At 39.6% G+C, this 20,185-nt stretch overlaps 1 protein-coding gene across 4 annotated transcripts in view; it reads right to left on the minus strand.

The window, feature by feature from the left end:
• Unc80 (unc-80 homolog (C. elegans)) overlaps positions 1–20,185 on the minus strand; it is a 204,032-nt gene that overhangs the window by 75,336 nt on the left and 108,511 nt on the right. For 3 of the 4 annotated variants that reach the window (XM_005396953.1, XM_013520683.1, XM_005396951.1), the window contains exons 27-29: positions 14,755–14,855; positions 7,763–7,963; positions 400–507 (exon numbers count right to left, since the gene is read on the minus strand). In XM_005396953.1, the coding sequence (XP_005397010.1) occupies positions 400–507; positions 7,763–7,963; positions 14,755–14,855 (410 nt within the window). Of the gene's footprint in view, positions 1–399; positions 508–7,762; positions 7,964–14,754; positions 14,856–16,726; positions 16,931–20,185 lie in introns of all 4 variants that reach the window. The other variant, XM_005396950.1, reaches the window with a different exon arrangement.

The raw sequence follows: 20,185 nt of genomic DNA on the forward strand, positions 1-20,185 counted from the left end.
AATTCTTTAAGATAAGTCAGTGCTAGAATCCCCATTTTGCAAATGAGGAGACTAAGATAAAGAGAAATTAAATAAATGGCTGCAACTCCCAGAGCAGTAGCTGTGGGATACAAATCCAGACTAATTTCAAAACCGTGTGTGTTGCCACCCACACTGGTAGGAAATCAGCTTCCCTGGAATGGGCAGAGTATGGAGAGAAGCCTGTAGAAGCTGCCTGCCTAGAGAAGGATATGTTCCCTTGCACACTTGGTGGCACTCTTGCTCACCAATGAAGGGGGCTTTGGGGTCAACACTGTGCCCATTTATATCATGTGTCCCAAACACTAGTGAACAAACAGGCTATCTGGAGCGTCCTTCCTGATAATGCTACATGAGTATCTTAGAACCAGGTGCCAATACCTGAAGCCTGATGTACTTCAGCATCCCAGAATCCTTTTTCCCTTCCAAGTTGGCATCTGAAACTCTCTTCTTTAGAGAAGGTGTCCTGAGGCACGACTTATCTGAGCACTGAAAAGAGAATGAAATATCCAATGAAGGTATTATATTTTCTCATAAACCAACAGGGCTGTATTTCTCCCACATTCTCCAAATAAGCATCTTCTATGGAAAGAATGACTTAAGGGTTTTTCATACTTTCTGAAATTTAGAGAAGCAGTTAGTTTTGCAATGAGAGGAAACTTAGAGACCGTTAGTAACAACCCTTCGTTCACACGTGAGGAAACGAAAATCCAGAGAGGCAGAGTAACTTAACCAAGTTACAAAGCTGGCTACTGTAGAATGAGGAAAAGACATGAATCTCCTGATTTTCATTCCAGGGTTAATTATATGCCATCAAGCAGTTAAAAATGCAAATATTTTAAAAGAGTAAGCCAGGTAAAATCCATTCTATCAAACAGTTTCTGGGTCCAGAATAAGCCTGACTCCACTCCATCAGGAGGCCTGAGAAATTCTTTTCCTCTGACTCCTTAGGAATGAACAGAGCACCTAGGAGAAGCCTCAGTCCTGCCGGGGACAGTCCCTTGTTTATTCATCCTGAGTTCTGAGTCTGCCTAGTTTTGCACTCCAGGATGTCCCAAGAGAGAATCCTTCTCCTTCACAGAATAAAGCTCATTTGTTTTTTTCAGTGCCATGTCAATGAAACACTTTTAGCTGTATGCCAAGGGAAAAAACTAGACTCAAGAATTTTTGGACAAAGCTTCACAGTGCTATAGATGGAGATATTTTGAAGTAAAAGGCAAATCTAAAAGTGCATGCATGTTCCGAGGAAGTCTTTCAAAACTCTGGTGAAAAGATTCAAGACAATGAGTCTGTTATGTGTGGCTGGTATGGTACCAACTTTGTAAATGAGCCTAGTTGGAAATAAGAACTCTTGCTGTGTTTCCTAAACAAAAAAAAGTAGAGATGCTTACTTGGGAACACATATCATTTGAGGACAGAAACACCGCATTGTATTTTTTTTTGTGACTTGAACAGCAGTATACAGAAGAATAGTTCTAAAATCTTATATAGCAATAGTTTCTCCTATAATTGTGGGGGTGTATCTGATGGCCCTCAGAATACAGATAGTTAGAAATTGGTATCTTTCTGCCTTTACTCTTTCTACCTATAAGAAAAAAATGTGTATTATAGAACATGTAGTACAGATAGGAAAACTGTGGAGAACACAAGAATTCCAGTAATGTCCAACTCAATGACAGTCATTATTTGATTCCTTTTAGCCTTTTATTCTCTGTATGCATACTGCAAAACTGGGATAGTGCTATATACATGAAATACAGTCTTAAATAATTCACTTCATTCAGATTTTATAAGTATTTTGGAGGTCATTATAATTATTTCAAAATACGATTTTTGAATTTTATAATACATTTCATTTCTTTATCCTTTGGCTTACCATTTTGTCTTTTTTTTTTTTTTTTTTTTTGGTTTTTTTCTGGTACCAGGAATCAAACTTATGACCTTGCACTTGCCAGGCAGGCACTGTGTCCCTGAGCTAAATCCGCAGCCCAACCATTTTGTCGTTTTCAGGGATACTTGTGAACAACTTTTTTGATTAAATTGCAAAAATGGTAACCAGACAAATACAGGAAAATACTCTGCATAGTGGAAAAAAGGATGAACATTTATATTATGCCTTGATATTGCTGGGAAATGGGGTCGTGTTTAATTCTGCTTATGGTAAGGTGAAGTCTAACTTCCCATCGATCAAGCATCTAACATGGTGGCATGATTTCTTAGAAAGAATGCTGTGCTTTGGTAACTTTACAGGGTACTTGTTTCAGCGGAAAGGGAAGGGAGTGGGAAGAGTTTTCACAACAGAGTGTCACTATTTTGAAATCATGGCCAGATTTGGGAAGGAGATATGAAAGATGGGTTCATTACAACAAGGGCTTCAGTATACTCTGTGGAGTTACCAAGTATCTCTACTGGTGTGATCTCTAAGTCAGACCAAAAGCTGTGATTAGGTGCTTTTTCTCTGTGGTACCTTGATGCAATGCTCCCATAGAAGGACTTAGGAATTGGGTGGAGAAGGACACTAGTCCTGACGGAATCTATTTAGAGTTTCTTAAAGAGATTTTGCTAGACTGTGAGATGTGTATGAATGGCTGAAATTGTAAGTCAAGGAGGAAACTGTAGAGAAACTAAAGACTAAGATAAAGGACAATTTATAACTAATAAAGGACATGGTTAATTGTTGAGATGGTTTTACTTGACAGAGTTAATGATCAATGAGAATCAGCTTCAGAGCCCCCAAATGTGTGAGGAGTACTGGGGAATGCTTACAATTGTATATGTCTTAGAAAACTCCATCTTAATGGACTCAGTGGCTTCTCATTTTGACTACTTATTATGTTTGCAATGTAAAATCAGCTGACGGGGTAAGGATTTCTCATCCAGTCCTCTAAAGGAGGAGTGGATCCCATCAGACTCCCGCCTTAGGGTATGAGGGGACTCAGAGTCTGGATCCTTGAGTGATGGTTGCTGAGGAAAGAAACAAATGCCACCTTGAAAATTTCAGTCGAAGATGAATAAAGCAAGAGCTGTCAGAAGGCAAGGATAAGTGAGTCAATTCAGACGGTGTAGGAAAAACCAGAGATTCCAAATGCTGTCCATCTGAGATGGGCAACAGTTTCGGTTAACAATCCCTTAAAGCTTGGCTATGTTTCTCTTTCTGTCCCAGGTTTTGTGAAATTCTGCTGTATCCTTTGAGGGGAAAAACATTATATTATTTGGACCAATCTGAATAAGTCTCTATTCCTTGAAACAAGAGAATACTGACTATAGAAGAGTAATAATTATTCAAAAAGCTTTATTTATTCTTTTAATAAGTCAGGAATGTTTATTGAGTTAACCAAATGCCAGGAACTGGGCTAGCTTCTGGAAATATGCCGAGGGGGAAACTCCTATGATGTTCGCCCCTGTGGAGACTGTATCCTGAGGAGAGACTATCTAACAGGAAAACAAATGAAAAGCCAAGGGAGGTAAAAAAAAAAAAAAAAAAAGGAGATACTGGCCCTGAAGGATGAATCACTGTGGAAATAAGATATTTAAAGGTTGGGAAAGTTGAAATCAGCCTACTGTGCCCTTCAAGGAAAGGATTTTACTGTGAACATCATGCCGACAGTGTGCAACATTTCCCAAAAGGTGACCGACACCTTTTGAACTTCGCAACTGTTTGGCATATAATTTATGCATGTTATGTTGAGGGCTGACTGTGGCTTACAAAATCAAGACCCAGGTCTTGGCCCCACCATAGTGTTGCCTGCAGTTTTAGGAAAAAAATACTGTTTCAGTAGGAAATTAGTCAACCCCTTGCTGCTTGCATTGGCTTCATAAAATTTACCCCATGCGATGGCCTTTCCTTTTGTGGACATGTATAACCATTTACCCTCCTCTTCTTTTTGGCCAAAAGGAAAACAAAATGTTTTATCTACTCTTTTTTCTAACAGCAAGTACTAATTTAACATTCACTATACTTAGAACATAATATTGGGCAAAATGCAAACACACAGGCAGAATTCTTTGGTGAAGGTAATATATACATATAGAGTCACAGTTTATGTATGTTAAAAAAACCTCAGGTTTGGAAATGCTCTAAATCAAGCCAAAAGAATGTACAACAAGTTCCTGAACACTGAAATGTAGACTAGCAATTTGATCAGGGTTAGATAGGTTATGAAATGTACTGACTGCTATAAATATATTTTGCCATAAAAACCAATTAAAGAGGAAGCAGGAATGAAATACCAATTGCTCATAGTTGATTCTAAACAGACCATTGGTTTTATTCGTGATTTACTGCCATTTTCTCTTTTTACTTTGGCTCCAGAAATGTGGGCACTGTTCATTTATGTGACAGATTCAGAACAGGCAGTGGAAAACCTCACGGGGGTGGGGAACTTCAGCAGGAAGCTAGCATTTGGGAAATAAAATGTTTATCACAGAAGACTCAATAGATCTTTCCAGCTTTGCATTTGAATGGCAAAATGTCATGAGGTTAGAAGAGTCTTGACTTGCTTTCCTGTCCTTTTGGAAATGTAAGCCGCAGCAGGAGAGTAGAAGCCCTCTCTATTACATCACACCAGTGTCTTGGCTGAGGCAGGAGAGAGGAAACTCATGAACCATCCTGGAACATAATCCCACTCATTTGCTCAGTATCGACGGTCCTCTGCTAGAGTGTCCATATTACAGTACTCTGACCCAGTATCACTCAGGGTAGAAAATATGTAAGGTGTTCTCATTTCTCAGAGAGTTCATAAATAAGTGACAGAAGATGTCTGGCTCTACTCAGAGGTTAGAGGCAGAGCCTTCACATGGCCCTGCTTGGTGTAGTCTTCATCTGCCTATGCAGTCCCATCATGTATCACTGTCCTCAGTGCTCCAGCCATGGTCCTCTGTGCTCCTCCTCTCTGGATGGAAAGTCTTGTAATGAATTAACATCTAGGCTTCCTTCAGGTGAGGATTACCTTACTGGAAAGGCTGTCTTTTATTTCCTTTGCCAAATTCAAAGCTTCACCAATAAGCATTCTTAGTAGAGCATACTTCTCTATTGCCCCTATTGCTGTTGCAATTTTATATCCATCTGGAAGGTTATTAACATCTGTTTCTCAGGTGAGATCTTACACATTACATAAAGGCAGGGATTACATCTCTTTTGTCCATGATTATGATACAACACAAAGTGTGGTCTCAGCTTAGTATGTAGGTTCTTTAAAAATGTGCTGACTAGATGAATGGATAGATGGATAGAAAAATAAATGCATGATTGAATGAATGAAGAATGGGAAAGTCATAAGTACCATTATACTTTGGACAAAGGGAAAAAGAAAAAAAAATAACATTTATCACCCCCTGAAACATACATCTCTTTTGTCCATGATTATGATACAACACAAAGTGTGGTCTCAGCTTAGTATGTAGGTTCTTTAAAAATATGCTGACTAGATGAATGGATAGATGGATAGAAAAATAAATGCATGATTGAATGAATGAATGAAGAATGGGAAAGTCACAAGTACCATTATACTTCAGACAAAGGGAAGAAGAAAAGAAAATAACATTTATCACCCCCTGAAACATGTCCTGTACTTCCCACTAGAGAGGTCAGAAAATGTTTTAGGGGGAAGATGGTCTTCAGGTTGGCTCTTAAAGGATATTTGGGTTTGCTTATATAGAGATTAGAGATGAAAACATAGCTTAACCAAAGGTACAGCAGAAAGAATTTTGATTGTATATAGAGAACAATGAGCATTAATTTAGGTTTTCATATTTTTACAATTTCCAACATATATAATTTTCTCTTTAAGCTAAGGGGATTTTTTAATATGAAGAAAGGACTTATACAAATTAAAATTGGTTTTCTTTGAATGTAGTGTTCTTTATGTTTAAAATATGTATCATATAGAGAGATGCACACACACAAACCTATGTACATAATTTTTGTTTATGTCATTCACCAGTAGTTCATGCACTTTATTGTAACTCACGTTGATCTATTTCCCATTTTCATAATCTCAGAATCTGTATAGTTTTCATAATATGAGATGCAATATGGTATAGTTTAAAAGCCCTGATTTTGGCCTTTTGTATTTCTAAGCTAAAGTCTACCTGGCTGTGTTACAGATGTGATCTATGGACAATCTCATTTTTCTAAGCGTTGAGGTTTTCACCATAAAATGAAGAGAAAAATACCTCTTGCATAAAGCTTGTTAAGAATTTAAAGAGCATTTTGTCCACCGGGGAATGTAGCTCAGTGGTAAAGTGCTTGCTTAGCATGCACAAAGCCTTGGGTTTAAGTTACAGCACTGCAAATATGCACAAGCAAACAGACAGCATTTTGGCAATGATACGTATATATCTCATGTCCTTATGCATGTGTAGAAAAAATATTAGAAGACCATATCCCAGAAGATAATGTAGCACATTTATGAGAGACATAATTTTTCCTTTAGGATCTCTCATGTTGCTAAAATCTCTCTGGTGAATATGTATTGTTTTCATAATAAAAAGTTGTAATTTCAAAAGGTCCCTTTGTGACTGCTATAGCACGAGGCATGGTTATATAACCCAACTGCACTTTTGTCTCTATCTCCTTATTCTCTTAGCTATTCGACAGCTGTCTCACTGCCTATTCTTAGCCTAAACCTTCTGGGTGAACTCCTTAGTAGAAACTTCCTTTGCTCCTATTCATGTTTTACAGAATATTTGGCCAAATGTTGTGCCAATAGCAGGTGCATAATGAATACTTGTGGGAATGAATAGGTGTTACATGAAAATCTCTTTGCAAAACCATTTGGGAACAGCAGCTGCAGGGGCAACCCACAGCATTCAGTTGTGCATCTTGGCTCTCATGTCTGTTCAGGGGCAGGTGGGTAAGTCAGGGCTTTCACTTCAGAAGCCCCACAGCCCTGGTTACGGTCTTCATCTTCTGCCAGTTCAGCTGCTTGGGGTGGCTGTCAGGAAAGGGTAGCTGAATTTCCTTTAGTCTGACTTGACTTTCACTGCTCTGTTGTTTGTCTGTCAATGGTCAGGATGTTTACTGCTTGTTCCATAATACATGGTTGTGTTAGTTACATATTGCTGCTCTAATGAATTACCACATACTTCATGGCTTAAAATGACTCCAATTTATGACCCTGCAGTTCTGGAGGCTGGAAGTCTAAACGGGATCAGCATGACTCTGCCTCTCCTGCAGGCTCTAGGATTGACTCCATTTCCTTGTCTCTCCCAGCTTCTAGGGGCAGCCACTGTTCTTCAGCTCATTGGTCATGCAGTGTCCTGACTTCTGCTTCTCTCGTCTCATCTCCCTCTCCATGTCTGACTCCCTTCTTCATTTATAAAGACCCTTATCATTTCATTAAGCAAACCTGATAACCCAGGATAACCTTTCCACAGTAAGGCCCCTAATTATACCTGGAAATTCTATTGTCACATGAAATAACTTACTCACATGTTTCTGGGAGTAGGATGTGAATATCTTAGTGGGAGTAGTAGTTTTCTGTCTATTCCAGTAACTAACTCACCACTACCCTTATAAATTCAGGTCTATTCACAGAAATAAGACAAAACCTGGAGAAAGAGTCTGTGTTTACTCACGAACATGAAGACAGATGCTCTGTGTTATCTTCTACCTTTGCTTCAGAACTACACACACACCTGTAGGTTGGTTTGTACCACTGCACTGCTTGACAATCTGTATTTCCAGAGAAGATAGTCAGGGACCATTCTCCCACCCTTGGTATATACTTAGTGGTTCTCTTACCTCTTTCTGTTTCTTGCCCCGCAGAGCCACGTTGCTTAAGTTGTTGCTCTCGCGCAGAGAGTCCACACTGTCTCCGTAGAGCAGCTTAATGGCCCTGACCAGCCGGGCACAGGAGCGGCTGTGGTGCAGGCAGCAGTGTGGATGACAGTAGTCCACGTGTGTGCAGATGAAACTTTGTTGATTGCATAGCAAGATCATGACCTGGAAAACAAACACTCCTGAAGCTCAACTGGGCAGCCAGATACAGACTAAGGGGACACTTACATGGGATATGAGAAGGAAAATCAGCATGTTAACTTCCCATGTGGCTCTTAAAACCACAATGACTCAGCAATTCCCACAGGAGAAAAAAAAAGTTACAAGTCTTTGTCCAGCTGGTCTTTGTTCTCCCGCCATATATACTTTGCACAAACATCTTTTGAAAACATTGAGAGGTTAACAGACTTTCATAAACTCAAAACAACTATCGTGGTGTATATCATTTCCAAATACTTTCAAACAGAGATTCTGCATATCCACCTCTTCCCCTTCAGTTCTTATGATGGACTAGGAGTCAAATGGAAGACACACATACCCTAGTGGGAAGCTGGGCTCTGGATGACCCTTGCCTTTAGCTCTAGCCCGCTCTTTGTGGAACTTAAAAACATTCCTGCACCTCCCACTCTGCCTGCAAAGCTTGAACTGGAACTTGAACCTCCTGCAGGGCCTCATTTCTCCTCCCCACTAACTTATTTCTCTCCCTCTAGTGCTTTGGTCATTTCTACCATTCTCTTATACCTTAATTCAGCTCAAATTCTCACATACCCTAGAATTCCCCATTATCACTCCAGAGAGGACTTTAGTTGGTTTAAAAGATATGGTTATTTTAAAATAAGAAATAAAGGACATTACATCTGTAACTTCCTTTCTTGTAGTGCTAGGAACAGAACCCACGTCTGCACATGTTAGGTAAATGCCCTACCACTGAGTTCCATCCCCAGACCTTGAGTTTGAAACTTGTAAATGGCCTTCCTAAAAAGACAGTAATGCATTCATAGCCATAAGATTAGTCAAATGTGTATAGAATTATCTGAACGGTTCATTCATGAAACTAGTGCATCACCTTTGCTCCTACCCTGTGAAGGATTGTGTGGCAAACTGGATAGAGAACGTGAAACAAGTCTACATGCACAAGGCTAATCAAATCCACCCAGCAGGGCTGTTATGGTTCATGTCTAGATGTCCCCCAAAGCCTCATGCAGTCCTGGGGCAGGCTTCTAGAGTTTCTGATTGACTCATGGTCCAATGCTGGGATTATGGGTGTGAGTGCTACACCCATCCTAGGTTGGGTAGCCTGCATACAGTATAAGGGAGAGAAAGAAGCTTGCTTGTTGCTTCCCTTCCTTTTTGCTTTTGTTGCTTTTGCTGTTTTCTGCTTCCATGAACTGTTGCCCTCTGCCATGTGCCACTCTGCCTCAGAGCCAGCCAAGTATACACTGAAACCTTCACAAACCTTCACAAAATAAACCTTTTCTTCCTTAATTTTGAGTGTCAGGTATTTTGTTTCAGCAATGAGGGAAAGTAACAAGACAGAATTTGGTACCAGAGAAGTGGGGTTGTTGCTGTGACTATATCAAGAGCCTTCAGGAACGGCTTGTGGAAAGAGTCTGGAAAGCTTTGGAGATGTTGCCCGAAAGAGTGCCACTGGAGGACCTTAGGCTGTTCTGTATGGGAGATTCTGGTCAGAGTTTAAAAGACCAGAAGGCTGATAGAAATCATGCCAAGAAAGACCAGGCTTGAGAGGTTTCTGTTGGGAAGAGGGACTGCATTGGCTGTTGGACTCTGGAGGATGTATGTTATGGCTTGGCAGAAAGTTTGTCTGCATTTTGCTCATGTCCAGAGACTTTACCTGAGACTGACATTAAGGGTGGTGGACTGATTAATCTGGCAGAAGAAATGTCAAGGCAGTCTAATGCTGAGGTGGTGGCATGGTTACTGTTGAAGGCTTTTAGCCAGATTTATGTAGGAGTCAAGTACCTGGATCACTGAGTACTCTGAATCTGATCTTGAGGAAAAAATAATCAAGAGCAAAGAGCCAAACAGGATAATTTAAAATGTAAGTTTGGCCAAAAAAGAACCTGAAGTAAAGCTGTGGACTGCAAAGACAGAGCAGAGGAGATCTTGATTGCTGAGAAGGAATAGGAGAACATAAAAGATGGACTGAGGGCTTCACAAGAACGAGCAAGCCTCAAACCTGAAAAAGTGGAAGACTTGCTGCTACTTGTGGAACCTTCAGGCCACATCTCCTGAATGGTGGTGGCCACTTCAGGTTCCAAAATGGTGGTGGTATAGAGAATTTTTTCCTCAAGATCAGATTCAGAGTACTCAGTGATCCAGGTACTTGACCCCTACAGCCAAGAGAGAGGAAAGCCTGGCTACTGCTCTAGCTGGCAGCAGACCTTAGCACCAGCCACATGGTGCTGGTTTTAGGTGCATGCAGAATGCATGAGTTCTGAGGTTAAGAAGGCTTCCACCTAGATTTCAGAAGAGGGCCTGAGAGGCCAGGCAGTGTGCCCCTGAGAGGGGAGTGTGTGAAGCTATGAGTATGAAGCCAAAGGTGCAGTGGAGAAACCAGAGGTTTGAAAAAACTAGGAATGTGGATCATCCAAGGAAAGCTGCAAGGATTGAGTAAAGTGGGCCTAAGGGAGAAGCCATAGGAGCTACAACCATTGGGAGTGCCATAGCACAGGGAGCTCACAATTTGCCGCAGATTGCCTCAGATGCTGTACATGGAACTATAGGACTTAGTTTTGTTTTCCCTACTGGATTTTGGACTTGCTTTGGTCCCAGTGCTTTATATACCCCTGTTTATACCATTTGGAATGGTAATGTTTATCTTGCGCCATTGGATGTTGGAAGCGCCTAACTTTCTTTTCATTTGTACAAGGGCTCACAGCTAAGAGTTTGCCTTACATGTTGGAGGAGACTTGGGACATGGACTTTTCAGCAATGCTGAAACTGTTAGGACTTTGGCAACATTTGGACGTGGACTAAAATGCCTTTTGCATAAAGGGAGGTGCATGAGTTTTGTGTGGGGGGAACAGAATGTTATTGTTCCTGTCTGGATGTCCCCACAAAGCCTCATGCAGTCATGGAGTGGGCTTTGAGAGTTTTTGATTGACTCATGGTGCAATGGGATTATAGGGGTGAGTGCTATAGCCATTCTAGGGTAGGTAGCCTGCATACAATATAAGGGGAGAAAGAAAGAGGCTTGCTTATTGCTGCTTCTCCTTTTTGCTCTTGTTGGTTTTGCTGTTTTCTGCTGCCATGAAGTATTGCCCTCTGCTGGGTGCCACTCTGCCTTGGAGCCAGCCAAGTATGGACTGAACCCTTTACAAACTGTGAGCTAAATAAACCTTTCCTTCCTTAATTCTGGGCATCAGGCATTTTGTTTCAGCAATAAAAGAAAAGTAACCATGACAAAAGCTATCCCACATTTCTTTAGGAACAAGGGGACTTGTTTATTCTGAAAAAACAATATAACAACAATGAATTCCATATTCCTATAAAATTCAGGTAACAACATCTCATACCCTTCAAAGCTGTCAATGATTATATACTGAAATATTCAGTTTTCTCAAGATTCCCTGTATATCCCCTGATATCCTTTTTTTATCCTAGCATGAGGCAGACCATATGTGGGAACTATGGGAGATTCTCTTTTTACTCTCAAATCTAGATAATCCAGAAAAACACAAGAAAGTGAACCAAAAAGGCAAAATGTTGATAGACATATAAGAGCCCAAGGAAAGCAAGCTTAGTTCCTGATTGGATTGAGGTAATACGGTTCTTTGTTGTGTGTCAGAGGATAGGATTAATGCTCTCTAGAGGGAAATAACATCATATGGAACCTTTATAACTTTTAAATGAATAGACTTCATGTTTTGGATACACAGAAAAATAGACCAGAAGGTATAAAAACCTCCCAAATACACCCTGTGCCCATATGTGTACAACCTTTCCTACTATCAATATCTCGAACTGTAGTGCTACATTTATTACAGTCACTGAATTTATACTGACATATTATTCCCTATGGTCCATTCCTCACATTAGGGTACCCTCTTTGTGTACATCCTTTGGATTTTGACAGATATATAATTCCATATCTCTACTATTGTGCTTCTAAAATTTTCATCTACCATATCTAATAATGAAATTACTCAGCACCTTAAGGAAAAGGACCAAGAGGAATAACAGGAGATTCTTACTTGCTTACTTCCCCCTTGCTTACTGTTTTCTGCACTTTCTGAAGCAGTTCTAGAGGTTCCCTTTCATGAGGGTCTTTATGAGGTATGATCAAAAATATGGTGAATGTTGCTGCCAAGTGCCATCCAAAGGAAAGGCAGATTTGTAAAAAATTACAATGTACTCTCACCTACCTTATTCAGCACATGGTGATACTATGCTACTTGGGATCTTCCCAAAGTCAAAGTGGCCATGAAAACTGAACTTTCTCAATCAATTCAGGACACTGAAGCAGCCCCAACAGTGTGAGTACACACAATAGAGAACTGTTCAGAAAGCAACAATTTCAATGAAAATTCTCCTTCAAAGAATTTTTAGATCTAAAAGTTTTTACCAGTGATTTCTTCCAAATATTTAAATAAAAACATTGACTTTACATACTTATATAGCATTCATGCGTGGAACATCACACAGAAGACTAAAAGACATTTTTGAAGGATATCTAGGTCCTACATAAATGTAAGGACATAAATAAACGGAGTAATAGAACATTTTAGGCATTGGAAGGTTTAAAATTATTAATATTTCAATTCCTCATTTTAATTGATCTCTATATTAAATGTAAGGCTGACATTATAAATATTTTAATTCCTCAATTTTAATCAATCTCTATATTAAATGCAAGGCTGCTTTGAAAGTTTTTCAAGTAGATTATCTTTTACTATAATATATTTTTTAAAAAATTAAATATTAATCATATTTTTGATCATGCCATATAGCTTTAAATTAGTAAACTAGCAAAGTAATTTAGATTGACTGTGTAAGTGTCCATAGCAATAAGTTAAGGAAAGAAAAACAAGCTAAATTTAAAGAAAGCTATAAAAATAATGGCACAAATTAATGAAAAAAAATCAAACATTCTAAAAATGACAAAACTAAAAACTTGTTCTTTGGAAAGATGAGTCTGGCAAGCTTTTAGAAGACTGAAAAAAGAGAGAAGACAATCTACCAGTATCAGTAATGATAAAGACACATCACCATAGCTTCTACAGAACTTTAAATGACTTCAAAGTAAAGAATTTTTTAAATTTGACTGCTCTTGTTAAGTAAAAATAATTAGGTAAAAACATCAATTTATCTGAATTGCTTCCAGAAGAAAGAGAATATCTGAATAGTCTTAATAATTGTGTTACATAAATCAAATTTGTATTTTAAAGCCCCCTTTCAAAGAATTTTGAGGTCTAAAAGTTTTTACCTGATTTCTTCCAAACATTTAAATAAAAACATTGACTTTATAGACTTATAGAGTATTCATGTGCAGAATATCAAACAGAAGACTAAAGGACTTCTTTTTGTTTTGTTTTGTTTTTTTCCGGTACCAGAAATCGAACTCATGACCTCGTGCTTGTCAGGCAGGCACTGTGCTGCTGAGCTAAATCCCCAGCCCCTAAAGGACATTTTTGAAGGATATTTAGGTCCTAAATAAATGTAAAGACATAAATGAATGGAGTAATAGAACATTTTAGGCATTGGAAGGCTTAAAATTATAAATATTTCAATTCCTCATTTTAGTTGATCTCTATATTAAATGCAAGGCTGACATTGTAAATATTTCAATTCCTCAATTTTAATCAATTTCTATATTAAATGCGAGGCTTCTTTGAAAGTTTTTAAAGTGGAATTGACATAAATAGAAACAAATCTAGCCAAGAACAGGGCAGACCATTCTTGAGACAAACAAAGATAGAAGACAAAAGGTTATGTGAACAGAGGGAACAGAAGCACATGTGATGCTGGTTCTATGCATTTTAAAAACACACAGAACCAATCTGTGGTGTCAGAAGGCTGACTGATGGTTACTTGCAGGGAAGCGGGGTGGCTCCAAGGGACGGGTGCAGGGCTGCTGGAGCACTGATGATGTTCTTTTAGACCTGGTAGTTTACTTTGCAAACACTTATTTAGCTATACACATAGGTTTCATGTCTTTCAATATGTAAGCTAGACTTTACTAAATGCTTAGGCAAAACAGTTGCCTCAAAAGTCCCCAAATGACCAATTCTGGGTCTCCTTTCACAGTGAACGCACAGCACTGCATCATCGGAGGGGTATGATGTTAGCCCTTATCTAACTCGAGCACAACTTAGATTGAACTCAGAGAGCACATTGTCAGTCTCTATCTATGACAATAATGGTGTGTGTGGGGGGTTTTCCTGCAACTGTATACCTGAGATTACGCTTTCTTACTTTCCTCCTTCTTCATGCCCAGCTCAAATCTTGAGCTTTGGTCTATGACTATAGTTTTCTTGGGTCCTCTCCTGCCTGTGCCCTTTGGATAACCCTTTGAGTTGTGACCCTGTGGTCTTTGACTCTCCTTGTCCCAGCTGATGATAGGATCTATGACAGACTCAAGACTGACACCATGGCCTTGGTCTTACCTGCACAGTGACCTGTACCAAACTGATCATGATGCCTGGCATGTGTCATTCAGCCTATTTGATCACCAAACCTGGCCTGGTCCCTTGTAGCTTCCTTTGACTTACAGTGACCCACATCTGAACCATAACAAGAGACCTTTGGTCTTAGTTAAGCTTAAAATGAATACATTTTGCCAAAAAACAAGCTTAGCACATGTTTATCCAGCTAATACATAATCACTTACTGTCTCACAGAGGTTAACCTGGATTAATGGCTTGGGTATAATACTTTGTCTTCCTTTTTGGCTCTTCCCCAATGCTGAAAGAAATTGACCTCAGATTCCTACTTACATGAAGCCACGACATGTTCCTGTGGTAATTCTCCTCTGTGCCGGCATTGCTCATTCCTTCGGGCTCAATACTAGGCTCGCTTGCACTCCAAGGACTCCCTTCTTCAAAAGAAAATACCAAGAAAGGTTTCAGTGCTCTGTCTCTCTGAAGAGCACGTCAGTAGGTAAAGTTGTCCATGCTTTTGAATCCTAGGGCAGACTACCATGGCCCAGTGGGTTACAGGGCAGAGGACTTGGTTGAAGGGTTAATGAATAGGAGCTGTTCCCACTGCCATCAGCTCAACTGATAATTTCAAAGACATTGATGATCTCTGTTATGGTAGCTTCCATTCTGAGAGATGGGAGCAGAGAAAAAGCAAAACAAAGTCAAGTCCTTGAATTGCTGAGATGAGCCAGTTATAGGTTAAATGTGCCCAGATCCATTCCAGACTGACCAGACCTTACAGGTGTAGTTAAGCAGAGACACTCACTGACCTGCAGTGGCCTCAGAGTGCACAGCTATCTCTATTGTGGCGGTATGCAGCTAGTGGTACTGCTCTCACCACTAGTCTTTGCTCTCGGACTATTCAAAGACAGCAGCTGTCCAACTGTGGACAGCCCTTATGTTCTCTCTATGGGAAAGTATAAAGGAAACATCTGTTAGGAACTCACTGCTTAATGTATTACCTACAAAGCTTTGTCCCCAGGTCTAAAATTTTTTGTGGGTTTTTAGAAATGATAAAACATTATCTCTTGCCATACTACTTTGAATCAACTGCTCAGGATAAACTGATCAATCCAATTAATTGCAATAATTTCTCCCAAACTAACTAGTAATAATATTATAGCTTCAGCCCCATAACAATAGAAGTCACAATGTTTTTTTTCTATTATCCCCTTTAAAAATAAGCTGAATCTTAAGTAATGCATAAATTAGCTATTTTCAAAGGTGAAGGTGGGTGGATGTAGAAACATTTCCTATTTTAAACCTTCGATTAGAATACGTTCAGCTTCTGCTTAGCCAGATTTGTCAATCATTTATCTGCATTTTATTGCTAACTTGAAAATAGGGACTAAACGGCAGAGAATGTGCTTCAACATTTACCTAACAGCTGGTGAGTTGTGTCTTCATGCCTACTTAATCTTTTCTTGGTGCTTCATCTTGTGTATTAAGATGCTAATCAGAGCCCATATTTTGGACTAACACATTTTGGGACTTAAAGTCTCTTTAGGTCCAAAATGATAGTCTACAATTCTACTGCATTGGTTGTTAGGTATAGCTCATTCTCATGTATTTAGCACATTTCACAGTCGTCTCTTAATTTATCTTTAGAGCTTCCCTGCAGAGATGGCAAGGAATAAGTAGAATTATTCATATTGGCTATTTGGAGAATACACATTCCTGAGAAATTAAGGGGCTTGCTTAATCCTCTATTTTAAGGCTAAGAGAACCTTTCCTCACTGATAATTTGATTTGTTTTTTACCTTTAAATAGCAATTTTAAAATAGAGAAGGCCTTTAGGTATCTGTCCCTATGAGAATTTCACCTGACTTTGAGGGCCCTGATCGGAAGATGGCTGCACAAACATCTGGATTTCTGAAACTGTCCTTGTCATGAAAATGTGTTCTCTAACATTACTCTCTAGCTTTGCTGCTCAAAGTACAGTCCTTGAAGCACTACCAGCAGCAGTAGCAGCTTCCCCAGGAAGCTTGTAATAAACATAGCCTTTCTCTCCCACGCTGATCTACCAAATCAGAATGTGCACTTTTAACAAGAGTTCCAAGAGATCTGTGTGTGTGTGTGTGTGTGTGTGTGTGTGTGTGTGTTAAGCAGCTGCTCGAGAGGGTATGTGGTTTGCAGCAGCAGAGCTGTGCTCCTCCGGCTCTGCTCACCATCTATGTATGTGTAAGGAAAGGGACTTTCAGCTGTTTCAGGACCTTGGTCCCGGCTTCCTACCCCCCACGTCCCTGCACACCCCACTCTTCTATGTTACCTAGATCAGTGACAGTGTCCCTGCTCTGGGACAGCTGCAGCTCCTCAGCCTCAGACTCTGAGTCCTGCCGTGATAGCTTGCTGCTCTTTAAGCTGCCGACCCGGCGAATGCTGGACAAGGAACCCCCCTTCTTCACCTGGAAACTGCGGGTTCCTTTAATCTGGAGCAGGCGAGTACCTCCTATCCTGATCTTCCTGCTGGGAACTGTATTAAAAGAATAAAATAGGGCTTTTCCCCCCTTAGTTTTCCCCAGCCAATGTTATATCCAAGCTCTCCCCAGCTTGTCCCTGATCAGCCTCCTCTCTGTTGGCCTGGAAGAGCAGCCTTTCTGCCCAGGGAGCGTCCCAACGTGGCTCCGTCACCAGGCTTGGTCAGGCAGGCAGGAGGCTGCGGCCACCGGGAAGGGCTGGTGCAGCATCTTTCTTGGACACAGTGCTCACTGGGGCTGGGAACAACCTGCTTTCTTTCTGGCCCAGGGTTCACAAGCATGAGTGCGCCTTATAGCGGCAGCACCTAGAAATGTTAGTACATGTATACCACGTGATACGGATTCAACAGAACTACAAAGCATTTGTCTCAGTTTTCTTTGGAAATGGCATTTACAGAAATCTGTGAGTTGTCCTACAATCCCTTTCCTTTTGCAATATCTTATTAGAAATAAAAATGAGGGTGATTCTCTCTCTAGCAGTCAGCAGTGACTTCTGCTCTGCCCCTCAGCAAAGGGACTGCGGGATCTGTTTTCAGTGGGGTGCTAGCGGGGAGCATGCATGTGAAGTGGTTCCGTTTTCAGGGCACCTAGTGATTTCATAGCACCCTTGTCTCAGTCTGATGAGATGTCGGTCCAAATGTTGCAACACCCTGAGCCAACCTTACAGTCTGTGTGTCCCAAGCGGGTCATGCATTATTCATCGTTAGTCACTGGAAGAAAGTCATCATCGGGGGAAGTGAAGGGGGAAAAGAAATATGTTTAAAGTTCAAATCTGTTTTTTTTTTAATTAAAAGTATCCTTATTTTCCATAATGTTTTCCTCTTCTTTATTTGTTTTTAAAGATTTAATGTTGTCTGTATTAATTTTATAAGAGTAGGATAAAGAAAGTGTTCAAGGCTTCAAATCCATTATTAAGAAGGGGTCACTTTTGCAAGCTTATCTTTTAAAAATGTAAACAGGATTTCTTCCTAATTATTTAAGGCAGAGCTGTTGATAAGTTTTGAAGTTGCAATGGGGCATTTGTATTTTGGTGTAAAGTTTCTCACCCACAGGAGAGTTAATATGTGGCTATAATAAAATTTGCATAACTCTTTAAAGTATTCACTAAATGTATACTTTCAATGTCATATCAGTGTTATCTAAAGGATCCCTGAAGAATTCCCATTGAACATTCTCAATATGAATGTTGAATCTCTAGTTTACTCCCGTGATTGAGAAAGACTAAAATTATCTTCTCTCAGCTGGTAAGGGCCTCACAGAGCTCCCTGAACAAATTTGGACAGAATTTCACATCTGGAAGAAATTTCTTGCAGCAGAGTTGGATTAAATTCTACAAAAACTACAGACCATAACACTACATGTTAATTGTAATTAACTATAATTACAGCACAAAACTCATCCAACTATATTTTTCAATATTATTTTTAGATATAACTGAGACTGCGATTCATCTGAAATAAGTTTGAAACAATTATAATTGTCATTTTTAATGGCTACTAAAGTAATTTCATGTCAAAGTAGGTTAAGAAATAGATAAAAAAGATTAAAGTGTTCTTAGATTTTTACAGAGGCACATGCTAACATTTTTTGCCTGAGTCTTTGACATTTTCTACCCTCCAAATGCGGCAAAATAATCTGACCTTAATGTGATCTGGAAAAGTTTTAATGTTGAGAATTTGTTCTGGCACCAAAAACAGTTGGGGTACTTTGTAGCACTGAAAGTTGGGTTCATAACTGTGACACTGGCTATTTACAGGGGACCCAGCAGTTCGAGTACAGGGTTGGCTTCGTATATAAAAAGAGTCAGCTGAGACTGTACAGCACTGAATTAGCCTTCATCTCCATGACAACATGAGCTAGTATGAAAGTGAGATAAATTCATCTAAATTGGGTAACACATCTCTTTCTTCCTTTTCTTGTATCCCACCCTGTATCCATTAGCAAGTCCTGCTGGCTCTATGCTTCAACAACTCATAGGATTTCGAAAGCCTTGTCACCTCTTACCTGGACTAATGCAACTGCCTAAAGCTACTGCACCTTTGCCCCACTGCACTGTTGCAGGTGTATTTTAAACCTAAAATCAAAACACACACCTTATATCACTCTAATGCTCAAGCCTTCAACAACTCTGTCCACATTTAAAATGGAATTAAACTGATGACTGTATCTACCAAATCCTGTTGACTCCTTGCCTCGCTTCTTGACCTATCCCCTATCACTCTTTTCCCAAGTCCTTCTATGGTCACCAGGCTGGGCTTTTGCCCTTCTTCAAATGCTCCAAGTTCATTCTGGCATCACAGCCATGTTCTCACTGTGGCCTATTTGGATTCCACCTTCAGCTTTCTGCATTGCTGGCTCCTTCACATAAGAGAACATCGCTGCCAGTGTCAGTTATGATCGCCTTTTCTGACTACATCTCCTGATCCAGGCCAGAACCCTGATCTTAGTTTGCTTTTGCTCATATTACTTATTGCCACTGGGAAGTCTGGTATTTTGTAATAGTCACTGTCCTGTGAATATGTGAATATGAATAGTTAGTTTTTAACTATTCATATAAGTAGAGATACATGCAGGAAAATTTTCTTGTTCATTGCTGTGTTCTGAGAACATGTAGTAGTTCCCACGTACACTAGGTACTCAGCAGATGGATGGTAAATGATGACACTAGTTTTGGTGCTTGTATTTGGGGGTGTTGGTTTTAGTTTGTCTTTGGTATTTGGGTAAACTGATTTGATAAACTCTGCTGGAAGATTTTATTTTGAGTTCTAAGGATTAGCTTATATTAGTTTATCTTGGGAGAATTTAAATTGTCCTAAGAGCTTTTTATTTCACAAGCTGACGTTTTTAGCTCTTATAAAAACAGATGGTATGAAAATGTTGAAAAAGTTTTAATAACTGTAGTTAGCAAGGTCCCTATTACCGCCATTTTCATGTTGGTTTTGGCAGCTGATTTCAGCTTGTCAAATGGGTTAAAGAACATTTTGGAATCTTTGGGAAGATTTTTGCCAACTGATCAAGGACATTTTATAGCTATGTTCTCATTTTATTTATAGGTTTTGTTCTGTTTTTTTTTTTTATTTATTAAGTCACTTTTATATATCAACACAGTCCTCTGGTGAGGAGAAAAAATACTAAGCATAGGAATGCTCGAACATTAAAGCTTGTTTGCATAACTCATAATCATGAAATTAAAAGTTCTTAAAATTAATCACATATTTTAAATTCTAAAAATGACACGGAATTTACTTTGC

The sequence above is a fragment of the Chinchilla lanigera genome, unplaced genomic scaffold, assembly GCF_000276665.1.
Source record: "Chinchilla lanigera isolate Chin_1 unplaced genomic scaffold, ChiLan1.0 scaffold00056, whole genome shotgun sequence".
In the NCBI taxonomy this organism is placed as follows: Eukaryota; Metazoa; Chordata; class Mammalia; order Rodentia; family Chinchillidae; genus Chinchilla; species Chinchilla lanigera.